The sequence below is a fragment of the Salmo salar genome, chromosome ssa27, assembly GCF_905237065.1.
Source record: "Salmo salar chromosome ssa27, Ssal_v3.1, whole genome shotgun sequence".
Classification (NCBI taxonomy): Eukaryota; Metazoa; Chordata; class Actinopteri; order Salmoniformes; family Salmonidae; genus Salmo; species Salmo salar.
The window spans coordinates 12,974,489-12,990,221 of NC_059468.1; the positions used below are offsets into that span (position 1 = coordinate 12,974,489).

The following is a 15,733-nucleotide window of genomic DNA, read 5'->3' on the forward strand; positions in this document are numbered from 1 at the left end:
GGTGGAGGACAGAGGGTGGAGAACTGACCTTTTCTAAATGAGAAAAGGCCTAGGCCTTTTCGAAGTTAAAACAGACTGCCCACAATGCATGAATTTAGCTGCGTAAAATGTTAAATATAGCAGGTTGCCACTAGTTTCTTGAGTGTGAAGAATAATCAAACCACCAGTTGAAGGGGTAAAGGTAGAACACATTTTTGGGGAAAAAAAACATTCCAAGTCTGGAAAGACAGAGGAACAAGATTGTGAGCCGATTGTTGCATGTTGTTTAGGACAGGGCACCCTAATTAAAGGGATGTTCCACTTAATACAATCTAACATGATTTTCTCACTTATTTTGCCTGTACCGTATTGCCCAAGACAATATTTTGGATGGGTTTTGCGTACCTAGATTTTGAGTCATTTGGGGTCATTGCAGTGACCCACACACTTCTGTACTATTTGTGAATAAACTAATAGAAATGTCTTAAAATAACTAAATATCAATTCCAGCAACCTTTTGGCAGCCCCTGTAATATGGTATAAATTACATGCATGCCAAATGTAATCAGTTACATGAAATGTGTAAGCATGAACAAAGTCTTAAGGTTACAGATGGTGAAATTATTATACGTTATTTTATTAATACTGTAATAATTGTATGTACAGGCAATGAAAAGTGTAACTGGGCATGATTTACAATGTATTTCATTAATTCTGTGATGTATGCTTTGAAATGTTTTCAATTGCACTTTATATGCTCTACTACAGGGGTTCCCAAACGTTTTCACACTTCCTGCATTGGGGAACATCACGCTGTGCATGCGTGCACCACGTCTATTTTTTATGGGCACAATTACAACAGAAATTGCCTGGTTAAAAAAAACCTAGCTAAAAACAAAGTTAGCTGACATGGGCGAGTTGATTTCTAACAAGTAAGTTGTAAATAGCTCTCTATGGTATGCAAGGACTGACATGACAAGAGGAACTGATGATGAACTTCCCAATTTCGAAATTGCACCTTGCGCCCCCCACCGACCTCTCGGCGCGCCCCACAGTTTGGGATCCACTGCTCTACTACACAAGCCTAAGTGGAGTAAATGGAATGTTTTTGTATTTTTATTAAGCATTTTGGGTTGCATTCTGGGCTAACAAGCTGGTAAGAATATGAATGACTGATTTGTCCTGCTAAATGGTTCTGTTGACTTTCCAGCCTGATTTAAGTTATAACATTCCACCATCTTAGCTGATGTATATAAAACGCAACAGTATGCTGACACCTTTGCACTCTACATGAAGGCTTTCACACTTTGGCTCTTTAATATGATACAGCCTTCAGTCCATAAACTCACTGCTAAGCTGGAGCTGAAACCCCTCCAAGTGTTCTTTCAACCGCTCCCTCACGTCACCGCTCACCACAGTAGTCCTGATGTCTGAGTGGTGGCCTCCCTGTCCATCAGTGGGCAATATAACCCTCAGCCCTGTACCCCCACCCTCCAAGCACAGCCCCTTTTTCTCCTCCACCAAGTCTCTCGGAAATCCCACCTCTGACACTAATATGGTTTGTGCTCCCACCTCTTCTGCCACTCCCTCCATCCCAACTGTGCCCTTCAGCCAGTCTTCAGAGGGCACAGGCACTAAGAGCAGTTGGCCCTCCTGCATCCAGAACACCGGCTCCTCCAGCTGCTGCTGGCTGTCCACTGGCTCTGCTTCTATTGAGTTCAGGTCTGTGACGAGTAACCCTTGCTGGGAGGCTGGGCAAGGCTGCAGGAATTGAACCCGGCTGTGGGTATCCTGCAGTGCTGCTCTGCCTGAGGGCTGCATCTGCTGAAGGCCCACCGGTGATTGTGTTTGCAACAGGGGGATGGACAGCTGAGGGTTGCAGTGAAGTTCCACCCCAGTTTTCACCCCTTTCTCAGGTGGCAGCTCCACCATGACTACCTGCACATCTTCACCACTCTCAGACGCGCCACAGTGATAGTAGTAGCTTTCATAGCTTTCCTGTGGCGCTCCTGCATATGTTGTGGCCTCTCCAACCTTTCGAATTCGAGCCTTCTTTGGAATTCTTCTTCCTCTACGACCATCTCTGTCCCCCTCATCAACCTGAGAGCTCCAAGAGCCATCATCCATAGTTCCCTGTCCACCTTTCCTTATCTGAGAGCTTCCCCTGGACACTTTTACCCCATCGTCCTCTCGCCCTCTTCCACAGTAGAAGCAGTAACCTCCCTCCTCTTCCAACCCAGCTTTAGTCTCTGTAGTCCGGACCCGCCCTCCCCAGTCAATCGGTTCCCCAGGTCCATCTTCATATAGCCCCAAGTCCTCTGGCACTCCATCCATCTCAGTCTCTTCTGGCTCAGCCAGGCTGGCACCTCCTGCCTTATCTCCATGTCCTCTCCTCTCCAACCCCTGTATTCGACCTCCCCTGCCCTTAGCTCCGTCCCGGGAGCGAAGCAGGGTGTGTTTCAGACGATTCTCTCTGAGACGCAGGAGCGCATGCCGCAGCCGGTTCTCCCTCCGCCTGGCCGCACTAAGCAGACGCAGAGACTTCTCCAGGCTGTCGATGGCCCTGTCGTAACGCTTCCGCCACACCAGGGGGCAATGCTGAGCATAGTTGTGTTCCTTGGGCAGGTAGAAGCCAGGAGGTGGGGGTAGGCGCAGCATGTATCGCGATGGGGAATGAGGACGGGGAGAGCATGGAGAACCAGGTGGGTCTCTGGGTGAAGAGCCTGATGGTTGTTGAGGGGAACTCTGTGGTGTTTCGACAGTCGGCGCAGACGTTCCTTGGGGGGAAGGGAGGGCCTGGGCTTTGCCCAGCTCTATCCGGTTATTAGGTTCCCCATTGGGTGTCTCAGAGCCCTGAACTTGTTCTCCACTAACTATATTTTTCGCTTCAATTTCTTGTTGTGCGCTATTCTGGCTGTTTTGTTCCACTTTCAGAGAGCGGGACCTCCTTAAAAAGGAAAGATGACATTTAACATGCATTCCAGCTCTGATCTACATGTACAATAGTGACTCATCGTTTCTAATCATAAAGTGTACGACTAAAATCAAATTGCACACTGTGCTACATGTACTTCCATATATATGATAGACAATATAACAAATACATTTGATTTATTCAATTTTCTTACCTGGTCTGTAGGCTTATGACATTCTGTTTGCCCTTTCCTCTAGGAGTTTCCCCCCCTCCTCTTCCTCCTGGCTGCATGACCATTTCGAAGACTGTGGGCAATGCATCGTCCTTCAGCCTTCGGTACCCACTGTGTAAAGTTAGAAGGCAAGATGACGATCATTTCAAATGCTGGCAGTTATCCTTGATGCACTGTTACATACCGTATATTTTCATACACTACATGTGGACACTTGGTCGTCGAACATCTCATTCCAAAATAATGGCCATTAATATGGAGTTGGTCCCCCATTTGCTGTAATAACAGCCTCCACACTTCTGGGAAGGCTTTCCACTAGATGTTGGAACATTGCTGCGGAGACTTGCTTCCATTCAGTCACAAGAGCATTAATGAGGTCGGGCACTGATGTTAGGCGATTAGGCTCTGTGCAGGCCAGGCAAGTTCTTCCACACTGATCTCGACAAACCATTTCTGTATGGACCTCGCTTTCTGCACGGGGGCATTGTCATGCTGAAACTGGAAAGGGTCTAACCCAAACTGTTGCCACAAAGTTGGAAAAACAGAATCGTCTAGAATGTCACTATGCTGTAGCATTAAGATTTCCCTTCACTGGAACTAAGGGGCCTAGCACAAACCATGTAAAACAGCCCCAGACCATTATTTCTCCTCCACTAAACTTTACAGTTGGCACTATGCATTGGGGAAGGTAGCGTTCTCCTGGCATCCGCCAAACCCAGATTCATCTGTCGGACTGCCAGATGGCGCTACAGCACTCGGTGGTCCCGTTCTGTGAACTTGTGTGGCCTACCATTTCGCGGCTGAGCCGTTGCTGCTCCTAGACGTTTCCACTTCACAATAACAGCACTAACAGTTGACCAGTTTAATTGTTGGAAAGGTGGCATCCTGTGACGGTGCCACGTCGAAAGTCACTTCAGTAAGGCCATTCTACTGCCAATGTTTGTCTATGGAGATTGCATGGCAGTGTGCTCGATTTTATACACCTGTCAGCAACGTGTGTGGATGAAATAGCCAAATCCACTAATTTGAAGGGTTGTTCAAATATACTTTTCTATGTATAGTGTCTCTGTATCAATATCAACAGCACTAAGCTTACTTTGCAATTTATTGCATTTTCTTTCATTTCAGTCATTTCAATGTTGATTAAAGAGTTAGACTATAACACTAACCATCAATACATAATCACCGTGACAGTTAGGCTGAAGTTTTTCCAGTGGAAACTAGGCACTAGAGATACAGTACATTATCACCTAACCTTTGGAATTCTGAGGTAAACACTGCCCTCTATCAGTTGGAAAAGACACTACATACCTGACTCCTGAGAGTTCAAAACTCTCTGGGGTGAAGTGCTTGGAGCAGAAATAGATGAAGTTGCTCTGGGGGTCCCATGGCCCCTGGCCTTGTGGGCCCTTGCGGTGCGAGTTGATGATCCATAGGTCCCGGCGTGGGGTTCCGCGCTTTGGCAACCTGGCAACCACAGGAACTTAATGAAGACTTGCAATAATGTGCATGGCAAAGTAATACATGGTTAAGTAGAAGGTCTGTGTTTATTTAAAACCTCTCTGGGAACAGGGGCAGTATTGAGTAGCTTGGATGAATAAGGTGCCCTATGTAAACTACCTGTTACTCAGGCCCAGAAGCTAGGATATGCATATGCATGGTAGTATTGGATAGAAAACACTCTAAAGTTTCCAAAACTGTTAAAATAATGTCTGTGAGTATAACAGAACTCGTATGGCAGGGGAAAACCTGAGAAAAATCCAACCGGGAAGTGGGAATTCTCAAGTTTGTAGTTTAAGTGAATGCCTATCCAATGTCCAGTATCTGTGGGGTCAGATTGCACTTCCTAAGGCTTCCAGCAGACGTCAGTCTTTAGAAGTTGTTTCAGGCTTCTATTGTGAAAGGGGAAAGAATAAGAACACTCAGAGTAAGTGGCTCAGCTGAAAGCCATGAGTTGTTTACAGCGCGCCGTTCGTTCTCTTTCCTTTCTAATGAAAACGGTATTGTCCGGTTGAAATATTATTGAATATTTATGATAAAAACACCCTAAGGATTGATTAGAAACATCGTTTGACATGTTTCTACGAACTTTAATGGAACTTTTGACTTCTCGTCTGGATGTTGGGACCGCACTTTTTGCATATGGATTACTGAACTAAACGCGCAAACAAAAAGGAGGTTTTTGGACACAAAGAGGGACTCTATCGAACAAAACAAATATTTATTGTGTAACACGGACTCGTGAGTGCCATCCGATGAAGATCATCAAAGGTAAGTGATTAATTTAAATCGCTATTTCTGACTTTTGTGAGTACTGTCCTTGGCTGGAAAATGTCTTTTTTGTGGCTAGGCGCTGACCAAACATAATCGCATGGTGTGCTTTCGCCGTAAAGCCTTTTTGAAATTTGACACAGTGGTTGGATTAACAAGAAGTTTATCTTTAAGCCTATGTATAACACTTGTATCTTTCATCAATGTTTATGATGAGTATTTCTGTAATTTGATTTGGCTCTCTGCAATTTCACCGGATGTTATTTGAGACAATGCATTACTGAACATAACACGCCAATTTAAACTGAGGTTTTTGGACATAAAGAGGCACTTTATTGAACAAAACAAACATTTATTGTGTAACATGGAGTCCTGTGAGTGCCACCAAATGAAGATCAATGGTTAGTGATTAATTTAGTCCTCTCCTTAGCTGGAAAATGGCTGTATGTTTTTTTTGTGGCTAGGCGCTGACCAAACATAATCGCATGGTGTGCTTTCACCGTAAAGCCTTTTTGAAATCGGACACTGGTTCGATTAACATGAAGTTTATCTTAAATGGTGTATAATACTTCTATGTTTGAGGAATTTTAATGATGAGATTTCTGTTGTTTGAATTTGGCGCCCTGCAATTTCACTGGCTGTTGTCGAGGTGGGACGCTAGCGTTCCACTGATCCCAGAGAGGTTAAAAATCTTCTGTATACATGACAAACATACAAATGTTCAAATGGGTTTGGAGTTTCCAAAACAGTGGGCTGGTGATGATTGCCAGTTCATAACTTAACACAACTTTTCTGACATAGAAGGCTAATCCTTTACAGTGCATTCATAAAGTATTCAGACTCCTTGACTTTGTTACATTTTGACGTTACAGCCTTCTAAAACTGAATTTCTTTTTAAATAATTAAGTAATGCATCAATCTACACACAATACCCCATAATGACAAAGAAAAAAAAAACAGGTTTAGACATTTTTGCAAATGTATTAAAAATAAAATAAACTGAAATATCCTGAGTTGTCTTAGCTGTGTGCTTAGGGTCATTGTCCTGTTGGAAGGTGATCCTTCGCCACAGTCTGAGGTCCTGAGTGCTCTGGAGCAGGATTTTCATCAAGGATCTCTCTGTACTTTGCTCCGTTCATCTTTGCCTCGATATTGACTAGTCTCCCAGTCCCTGCCGCTGAAAAACATCCATACAGCATGATGCTGCCACCACCATGCTTCATCGTAGGGATGGTGTCACTTTACCATAAAGGCCTGATTGGTGGAGTGCTGCAGAGATGGTTGTCATTCTGGAAGGTTCTCCCATCGCCACAGAAGAACTCTAGAGCTCTGTCAGTGACCATCGGGTTCTTGGTCACCTCCCTGACCAAGGCCCTTCTCCCGAGTGCTCAGTTTGGCCGGTCGGCCAGCTCTAAGAAGAGTCTTGGTGGTTCCAAACTTGTTCCATTTAAGAATGATGGAGGCAACGGTGTTCTTGGGGGCCTTCAATGCTGCAGACATTTTTTGGTACCCTTCCCCAGATCTGTGCCTCGACACAATCGGAGCTCTACGGACAATTCCTTCGACCTCAAGGCTTGGTTTTGCTCTGACATGCACTGTCAAATGTGGGACCTTTATACAGACAGGTGCGTGCCTTTCCAAATCATGTCCAATCAATTGAATTTACCACAGGTGGACTCCAATCAAGTTGTAGAAACATCAAGGATGATTCATGGAAACAGGATGTACCTGAGCTCCATTTCGAGTCTCATAGCAAAGGGTCTGAATACTTCTAGATATGTTTTTTATTTTTATACATTTTGAAGAAATTATAAAACCCTGTTTTTGCTTTGTCATGGGGTATCCAATTTAATAAATTTTAGAATAAGGCTGTAACGCAACAACATTTGCAAAAAGGGAAGAGGTCTGAATACTTCCAGAACGCACAGTACAAGTCACAGGGCTCTATTTTAACAAATCTAACACAAATAAATCATAATTGCTCCCTGTGTGCGTATAATACAGACAAGGTATCTATAGAGGTATCTATGGTAGACTATGGAGGGTTTGATGCACATCCAAACTTTTCAAAGGGGCTGGATAAAGATCCAATATAAAGACAGAGGGAATGGCCACTCACATTTGCGAGCATTATAACATTAATGTTTTATAAACATCATGGAACCATCTTACAGATCATATTTGCACTTCTCCAGAAATAGCGTTACATTCGAGCCATGTACATTCACACCATAAACCCATGAACGGTGAATCTTTCTAATAAGTTAATCTTTTAATTTGACTAAAACCCTGTTATTTCTAAATAGGATCGGTCATAAAAATGATTAATTGCTTCTCTCGTTCCAAGGCACTCTGTGCACTCACAGGCCTAAATATCTTTACGCAGAACATTCACACGTCTATACAAAATAATAGGCTCCTGTCAATTGTATCGTTGCCTATGTGCGAGGCAGATTCTTTAAAAAAACAGTGGCATTATAGGAGGACTGAATAGTTTGGACTGGAGCACGTCTTTGGTAATCCGACAAGGGGCGCTCTTTGAAAATGGGGATGAACAAGCAAAATTATGTGAATTGTGAATAATGAAAAAGCACGAGGGCAAAAACCTCCATAATATTTCAAATATTAAGGTAGACCATTTAAAACCCTTTATTCATAGGCTACTTGGCCAGGATAAAAAGACACCTGTGCGATGCTGCTAAACCAGCATTTATTAAGAGGAGGGTAGGCTATGCTTGGTTTTTAATCAAATTAAACAAAATGGGGGGAAACCCTTAGTTGGTTTCTAAATACAAGCTTATGAAAATCACCAGTACAAAAAAAACTTCTCATTCCATGGGCACTGTGTATCATGGCTGGATCGGCTACGCTGCCACTCTCAAAATACATGCCATTATTAACTGCGTTACGGTTACCTTTTTGTGGGTCTTAAAACTTCCCATTAGTGCTGCATGAAATTTTCACTTTGGTGCATGTTTTTAAGGACACACCTCAAATATTGCCGCATCTGCCACCTCAGCGCAAGCGAGCTGACATTATACAGTGGGTTTATACAGCTTACTTTGTAGAACAACCTTTTGCAGCAATTAGAGCTGCAAGTCTCTTGGGGTATGTCTCTAAGCTTGGCACATCTAGCCAGTGGGATTTTTGCCACATTCTTCAAGGCAAAACTGCTCCAGCTCCTTCAAGTTGGATGGGTTCCGCTGGTGTACAGCAATCTTTAAGTCATACCACAGATTCTCAATTGGATTTAGGTCTGGGCTTTGACTAGGCCATTCCAAGACATTTAAATGTTTCCCCTTAAACCACTCGAGTGTTGCTTTAGCAGTATGCTTAGGGTCATTGTCCTGCTGGAAGGTGAACCTCCGTCCCAATCTCAAATCTCTGGAAGACAAGAATTGCCCTGTATTTAGCGCCATCCATCATTCCTTCAATTCTGACCAGTTTCCCAGTCCCTGCCGATGAAAAACATCCCCACAGCGTGATGCTGCCACCACTATGCTTCACTGTGTTGGGTTTGCATCAGACATAGCGTTTTCCTTGATGGCCAAAAAGCTCAATTTTTGTCTCCTCTGACCAGAGTACCTTCTTCCATATGTTTGGGGAGTCTCCCATATGCCCTTTGGCAAACACAAAACGTGCTTGCAAATGTTTTTCTTTAAGCAATGGCTTTTTTTCTGGCCACTCTTCCGTAAAGCCCAGCTCTGTGGAGTGTATGGCTTAAAGTGGTCCTATAGACAGATACTCAAATCTCCGCTGTGGAGCTCTGCAGCTCCTTCAGGTTAATCTTTGGTCTCTTTGTTGCCTCTCTGATTAACTTTTTAGTGACGGGGGCAGTATTCGGAAATTCGGATGAATGACATGCTCAAAGTACGGTGCGAGTTGACGATCCATAGGTCCCGGCGTGGGGTTCCGCGCTTTGGCAACCTGGCAACCACAGGAACTTAATGAAGACTTGCAATAATGTGCATGGCAAAGTAATACATGGTTAAGTAGAAGGTCTGTGTTTATTTAAAACCTCTCTGGGAACAGGGGCAGTATTGAGTAGCTTGGATGAATAAGGTGCCCTATGTAAACTACCTGTTACTCAGGCCCATAAACTAGGATATGCATATACTTAGCATTGGATAGAAAACACTCTGAAGTTTCTAAAACTGTTAAAATAATGTCTGTGAGTATAACAGAACTGATATGGCAGGCAAAAACCCAAGGAAAATCCATCCAGGAAGTGGGATTTATTTTGATGCGAGTGGTTTTCCATTGAATGCCTATTGACTATGTAATTGGTTAGGGCTCAGATTGCAGTTCCTATGGCTTCCACTAGATGTCAAGTCTTTAGACATGGTTTCAGGCTTGTTTTCTGAAAAATGACGAAGAAAAATACCTTTTGGTTAGGGGACTGGGGAAGCATGCAGTATTGGTTTGCGTGCGTGACTGTGTGTGCGACCTTCGTTCTTTTTCCTTTCTATTGAATACGCTATTATCCGGTTGAAATATTATCGATTTAGATAATTGACACCCTGAGGATTAGTTATAAACATCGTTTGACATGTTTCGACAAACTTTACCGGTACTATTAGGATGTATTCGTCTGCATGTTTTGACTGCCTTTGAGCCAGTGGATTACTGAACAAAACGTGCCAACAAAACTGAGTTTTTGGGATATAAAAAGGGACTTTATCGAACAAAACAACTGGGACCCTTCGGATTGCAACCAGATGAAGATCTTCAAAAGGTAAGTGATTAATTTTATTGCTATTTCTGACTTTCGTGAGTCATCTGCTTGGTTGGGAAAATGTTGTATGCTTTTGTGTGGGGGGCGCTGTCCTCAGATAATCGCATGTTATGCTTTCGCCGTAAAGCCTTTTTGAAATCTGACAAAGCAGCTGGATTTACAAGAAGTTCATATTTTAACCGATGTATAACACTTGTTTTTTCATTAATGTTTATTACTATTTCTGTAATTTGAATTTGGCGCTCTGCAATTTCACCGGATGTTGTCGAGGTGGGTCGCTAGCGGCATGCCTGCGCCAGAGTCTGTGAGTCCCTCTCTTGGCAGGTTTGTTGTGGTGCCATAAGGAATTAATTATGCGCTGTTGGATGTTCAAAGTTTCTGATATTTTTTTATAACCCAACCCTGATTTGTACTTCTCCACAACTTTGTCCCTGACCTGTTTGGAGAGCTCCTTGGTCTTCATGGTGTTGCAGACTCTGGGGCCTTTTCGAACAGGTGTGTGTATTTTTACTGAGATCATGTGACACTTAGATTGCACACAGGAGGACTTTAACTAATTATGTGACTTCTGAAGGTAATTGCTATGAAGCCCCTACATAAGATCTGGTGCAACCAAAGGGGGTGAATACATATGCACGCACCACTTTTCCATTACATTTTTTTAAAACAAGTTATTTTTTTTCATTTCACTTCACCAATTTGGACTATTTTATATATGTCCATAACATGAAATCCATTTAAATTACAGGTTGTAATGCAACAAAATAGGAAAAAAGCCAAGGGGGATGAATAATTGTGCAAGGCACTGTACAGGTAAATTGCCACACCTGGTGTTAGAGCTTGAAAATGCCAGCGCGACAATTTTTACATGACAAAATTGCAAACTAACGTGCGTTTGACACTTGCGCCTCCTCAGCGCCAGCTGAAAATAGAGGCCACAGTCTTAATGCTTAGGTAAAATTAGATTGGATCCACTTACCTGTGAAAGGTAATGCCAGCCTTACGATTTTCCCTGGTGTCACGGGATTTGCATCCACCTGCAGAGCAGTGTCTAGGCATCTGAGCAGGATAGCTGGAAAGCTGAGGGGGAAAACATTTGTTATTCTAGCCATCTATTGATAAACCATTCTCTGACATACCCTACACATTAACTTATATGGTAACTAATTAGTTTGAATAAAATAATGTATTTAAGGGTTAAATAAATTAATAACATGAAACATACTGATTATTTGACAATGAAGGTACCTATACTGTAGTCAAATAACCAAATATTAAACCGTGTGCATTCATTCGTTATTATGGTCCATACTATTTACATTTGTGCTTGCTGCACTAAATAAGAGTATGTGCACTCGATTTAGGTCACAGCCCGACGTGCCAGCCGATGGACTGGTCCCAAACATTTACCACGCCCACCCGGCTAGCCTTCCAAGCTAAATCGAGCATATCTTGTCACAGTCAAACTCGCACAATTTGCCTTGCCTGTCCAGGGAAGAAAAGCGCTTGTTTCATCATAAAAATTAGACACGAATGATGACCCAGGAGCTCATTAGGTTGTTAACTATTCTTAGCAAGCAAACATTGCCTGTTATTTTTCACAGTGGCAATATCATCGCCACAAAACACATTCATTTCCAGCAGTCAGACTGTTAGCTAGCTAACGTACAGAAGTTGTAAGCCAGCAAGCTAGCTAACGACTGGCTAGCTCAGAAACGACTGTGGTTGAAGCTGACCGCCGTCTTTGCCGTCCATAATTCAACAACAGTTTGACTATTAACACATATAGTATACCGTTGTGCAGTTTATATATTTTTTAAGTTCCTTACTTGAAGAATTACCTTAACACGCAATCTTTCGACCTCACGAAGATGGCCGTCTTGCTCTTCCTCCCCTGCGACGACGACTAGTCTATCATAAATCCCGCCTCCTTTCGATCTAGCCAATGAATGTATGTAGGTGGTAGGCGAGATAGTTTACGTTTGTTAATATCCAATCAAATTGTTTTTAAAGACCTGTTGCTGGTTTTGGTTCAACGTTCGATCCTGAGAGTTTTTAGTGAAAACGGTGCCGCATCAGAAGCGTATGTACCTTTTCAGACAGTAGAATTCTGTCGAACGCAGTTTGGGTCTTTGCCTGTCAAAAAATAAATACACATTTAATTTGACACGTCAAATAACACAATTATATTATAGAATGTAGTGTGTGCTGAATTTGCATGTACAAGCCAAGCGCCACCATTATGATCACTGCTGTACATTACTGCGTTGGTAATAAGGCGTTATTTGTTCGACTGAAAGGGAAAACGTCTGTGTGAGCATTTGAAATTAGATCAGGATCAAACGAGCAGGGTAAACAATGTTTTCAAATATCTTTGATACAGACGTTATTAGCAACTTATGGGGTAGCTAGCTTTAGCTTGGTACATAGCTAGCACAAATGACCAGTAGAAATTGCAGTAATTTTCAATATTCTTAGCAATAATTTAGGAATCCATGTGAGCAAGTATTAGCTAGGTAGCCACTTTGTTTTCCTATTGAAATAACTAGCTAGCCAGCTACCCTGTTTGTTGCCCAAAGCTAACGTTATAAGCAGCCAGCTAGCTTCATCTGTCTGGTATGGCTTGACCGGACGGAGTTATGTGTTGTGAAGCTAGCCACAATTAGGATTAGCCACACAGTGGAATTTGCGTTTGGCCTTTCGTAGCTCCTATTGCGGGACTTTGACTGTGGGAAATCACCTCCCCAGTTAGCCTATTGTGCGTATTGACATTCATATTGCACTAAGGATTGGGGATCAATGAAATGGGGTATCAGTCTACAAGGCGCGGCAGGTAGCCTAGTGGTTAGAGTGTTGGGCCACTAAATAAACAAATTGTATTTTATTTTGGAACATTCCAACCTCGTTTAGCATGATCTATTCCATTATGGCATGATTCCACTATTTGTATTAATTTGCATCACTGTCAATGAGATACCTCTATTTTGAAGGCAAACCGCAAATTCCACTGTTGTGACTAATCCTTATTGTGGCAAGCTTCACATAGGTGGGTCCGACCACCATTAGTCAAGTAAGAACTGTCTTATAAATTAGGGTTATTTTAGATAGGTCAGACCCACCTATCTAGCTAGTTATCATCTAAAATAACCCTAATTTATAAGACGGTTCTTAATTGATTAATGGTGGTCGGACCCAAAAATGTGAAGATAGACACAAAAGTGGAATTTGCGGTTTGCCTTAAAAAAAAGTATCTCAATGAAAGTCATGCAAATAATTAAAATAATGGAATCATGCCATAATGGAATAGATCATGCTAAACGAGGTTGGAATGTTATTATATAAATTCAACAAAAGCATATACCTAACCTTAATAAAAACAAATAATATTTGGTACTCTAGGGAGTGTCTTGGAATTTATAAGAAATTACATTTATGAGTACAATGGGTAATACTTTCCAATATGGTTTCATTTCTAAATGGTTTCTAACCCGTTTGTAATTACGTTAAAAATGGTTATTTAATCATTTGTAAATGCATTATAAACCATTATTAAATGGGTTATAAAACATTGGTCAAAATAGTGAGCTAGCCAGTCAGTGCTTGCTTAATAGTGAGTCACTATTTACCTCCAGCTATTAATCATTTATAAATGGACATAATATTGAACCTGTATGTACACTACTGTTCAAAAGTTTGGGGTCACTTAGAAATGTCCTTGTTTTAGAAAGAAATGCACATTTTTGGGCCATTAAAATAACATCAAATTGATAAGAGATACAGTGTAGACATGTTAATGTTGTAAATGACTATTGTAGCTGGAAACAGCAACTCGTCAGTCTATTCTTGTTCTGAGAAATGAAGGCTATTCCATGCAAGAAACTGAAGATCTCGTACAATGCTGTGTACTACTCCCTTCACAGAACAGAGCAAACTGGCTCTAAACAGAACAGAAAGAGGAGTGGAAGGCCCTGTGCACAACTGAGCAAAAGGACAAGTACATTAGAGTGTCTAGTTTGAGAAACAGACGCCTCACAAGTCCTCAACTGGCAGCTTCATTAAATAGTACCCGCAAAACACCAGTCTCAACGTTAACAGTGAAGAGATGACTCCGGGATGCTGACCTTCTAGGCAGAGTTGCAACAAAAAAAAGCCATATATCAGACTGGCCAATAAAAAGAAAAGATTAAGATGGACAAAATAACACAGACCCTGGACTGAGGAAAATTGTAAAAAAGTGTTATGGACAGATAAATCTAAGTTTGAGGTGTTTGGATCACAAAGAAGAACATTCATGAGATGCGGAAAAAATGAAAAGATGCTGGAGGAGTGCTTGACGCTGTCTGTCAAGCATGGTGGAGGCAATGTGATGATCTGGGGGTGCTTTAGTGGTGATAAAGTGGGAGATTTGTACAGGGTAAAAGGGATCTTGAAGAAGGGAGGCTATCACTCCATTTTGCAACGCCATGCCATACCCTGTTGACGGCGCTTAATTGGAGCCAATATCCTCCTACAACAGGACAATGACCCAAAGCACAGCTCCAAAATATGCAAGGACTATTTAGGGAAGAAGCAGTCAGCTAGTATTCTGTCTGTAATGGAGTGGCCAGCATAGTCACTGGATCTCAACCCTATTGAGCTGTTGCGGGAGCAGCTTGACCGTATGGTATGTAAGAAGTGCCCATCAAGCCAATCCAACTTGTGGGAGGTGCTTCAGGAAGCATGGGGTGAAATCTCTTCAGATTACCTCAACAAATTGACAACTAAAATGTCAAAGGTCTGCAATGTTGTAATTGCTGCAAATGGAGGATTCTTTGACAAATGCAAAGTTTGAAGGACACAATTATTATTTCAATTAAAAATCATTATTTCTAACCTTGTCAATGTCGTGACTATATTTCCTATTCATTTTTCAACTCATTTCATGTATGTTTTCATGGAAAACCAGGACATTTCTAAGTGACCCCAAACTTTTGAACGGTAGTGTATCATCATGCAACCTTATTTTCAGTGGTGTAAAGTACTTAAGTAAAAATACTTGAAAGTACTACTTAAGTAGTTTTTGGGGGTATGTGTACTGTATTTTACTATTCATTTTTTGACTACTTTTACTTCACTACATTCCTAAAGAAAATGAGGTACTTTTTACTCCATACACCCAAAAGTAATCATTTCATTTTCTAGTGCAATCCCCACTTTCTCTGCTATTCTATGTTATGTTAGCTTTTACCCAATTTTTTATCTGGTTGAATCTTCATCCTTCAGTCATCTTTGACCCCAAATCCTGTTGTTGCAAGTGAGATAAATACATTTCCTCTTACATGCTGACCACACCGCTCGCGTCGCATTGCAAAATAAATGTACACATACATATTATTCAATCGTTGCACCCACACTGCTTGCGCGCACCAACGAGCGTCTGCTTTGCTAAGCTTTAAAATAGAAGTCAGTTCTATTTGTGACGCTGAACGCGGTGCAAGTCCTGCCTCTCCCATCTCCTCATTGGTTTATAGAAGAATATACCCACGTGTCGTCTCTTCATTGGTTATACCCATGTGGGTAATTGAAAGATGAACTGAGGTCGGTCGGTCGGTCAGTTGTGGTA

At 42.0% G+C, this 15,733-nt stretch overlaps 1 protein-coding gene across 2 annotated transcripts; it reads right to left on the bottom strand.

Annotated features, from left to right (window-relative positions):
* Positions 1-595: 595 nt before the first annotated feature.
* On the bottom strand, positions 596-12,159 carry thap7 (THAP domain containing 7). Of its 2 annotated transcripts, none has more exons than XM_014177159.2 (5): positions 11,973-12,159; positions 11,111-11,211; positions 4,437-4,592; positions 3,108-3,236; positions 596-2,926 (listed from the first exon to the last, which is right to left on the bottom strand). In XM_014177159.2, the coding sequence occupies exons 2-5, from the start codon at positions 11,188-11,190 to the stop codon at positions 1,312-1,314; spliced, it is 1,980 nt and encodes a 659-aa protein (XP_014032634.1). In that variant the 5' UTR covers positions 11,191-11,211; positions 11,973-12,159; the 3' UTR covers positions 596-1,311. The 2 variants fall into 2 exon arrangements, with proteins under 2 accessions (XP_014032634.1, XP_014032636.1); XM_014177161.2 differs by having other exon boundaries at positions 11,961-12,159.
* Positions 12,160-15,733: the final 3,574 nt, after the last annotated feature.

What these genes read in the sequence shown, in the direction of transcription:
- thap7 (XM_014177159.2), bottom strand. Translation starts at nt 11,190, where the DNA reads ATGCCTAGACACTGCTCTGCAGGTGGATGCAAATCCCGTGACACCAGG. An exon ending in GCTGGCATTACCTTTCACAG is followed by an intron (nt 4,593 to 11,110) that starts GTAAGTGGATCC and finishes TGTGGTTGCCAG; the next exon opens with GTTGCCAAAGCGCGGAACCC. An exon ending in TTTGAACTCTCAGGAGTCAG is followed by an intron (nt 3,237 to 4,436) that starts GTATGTAGTGTC and finishes AACTTTACACAG; the next exon opens with TGGGTACCGAAGGCTGAAGG.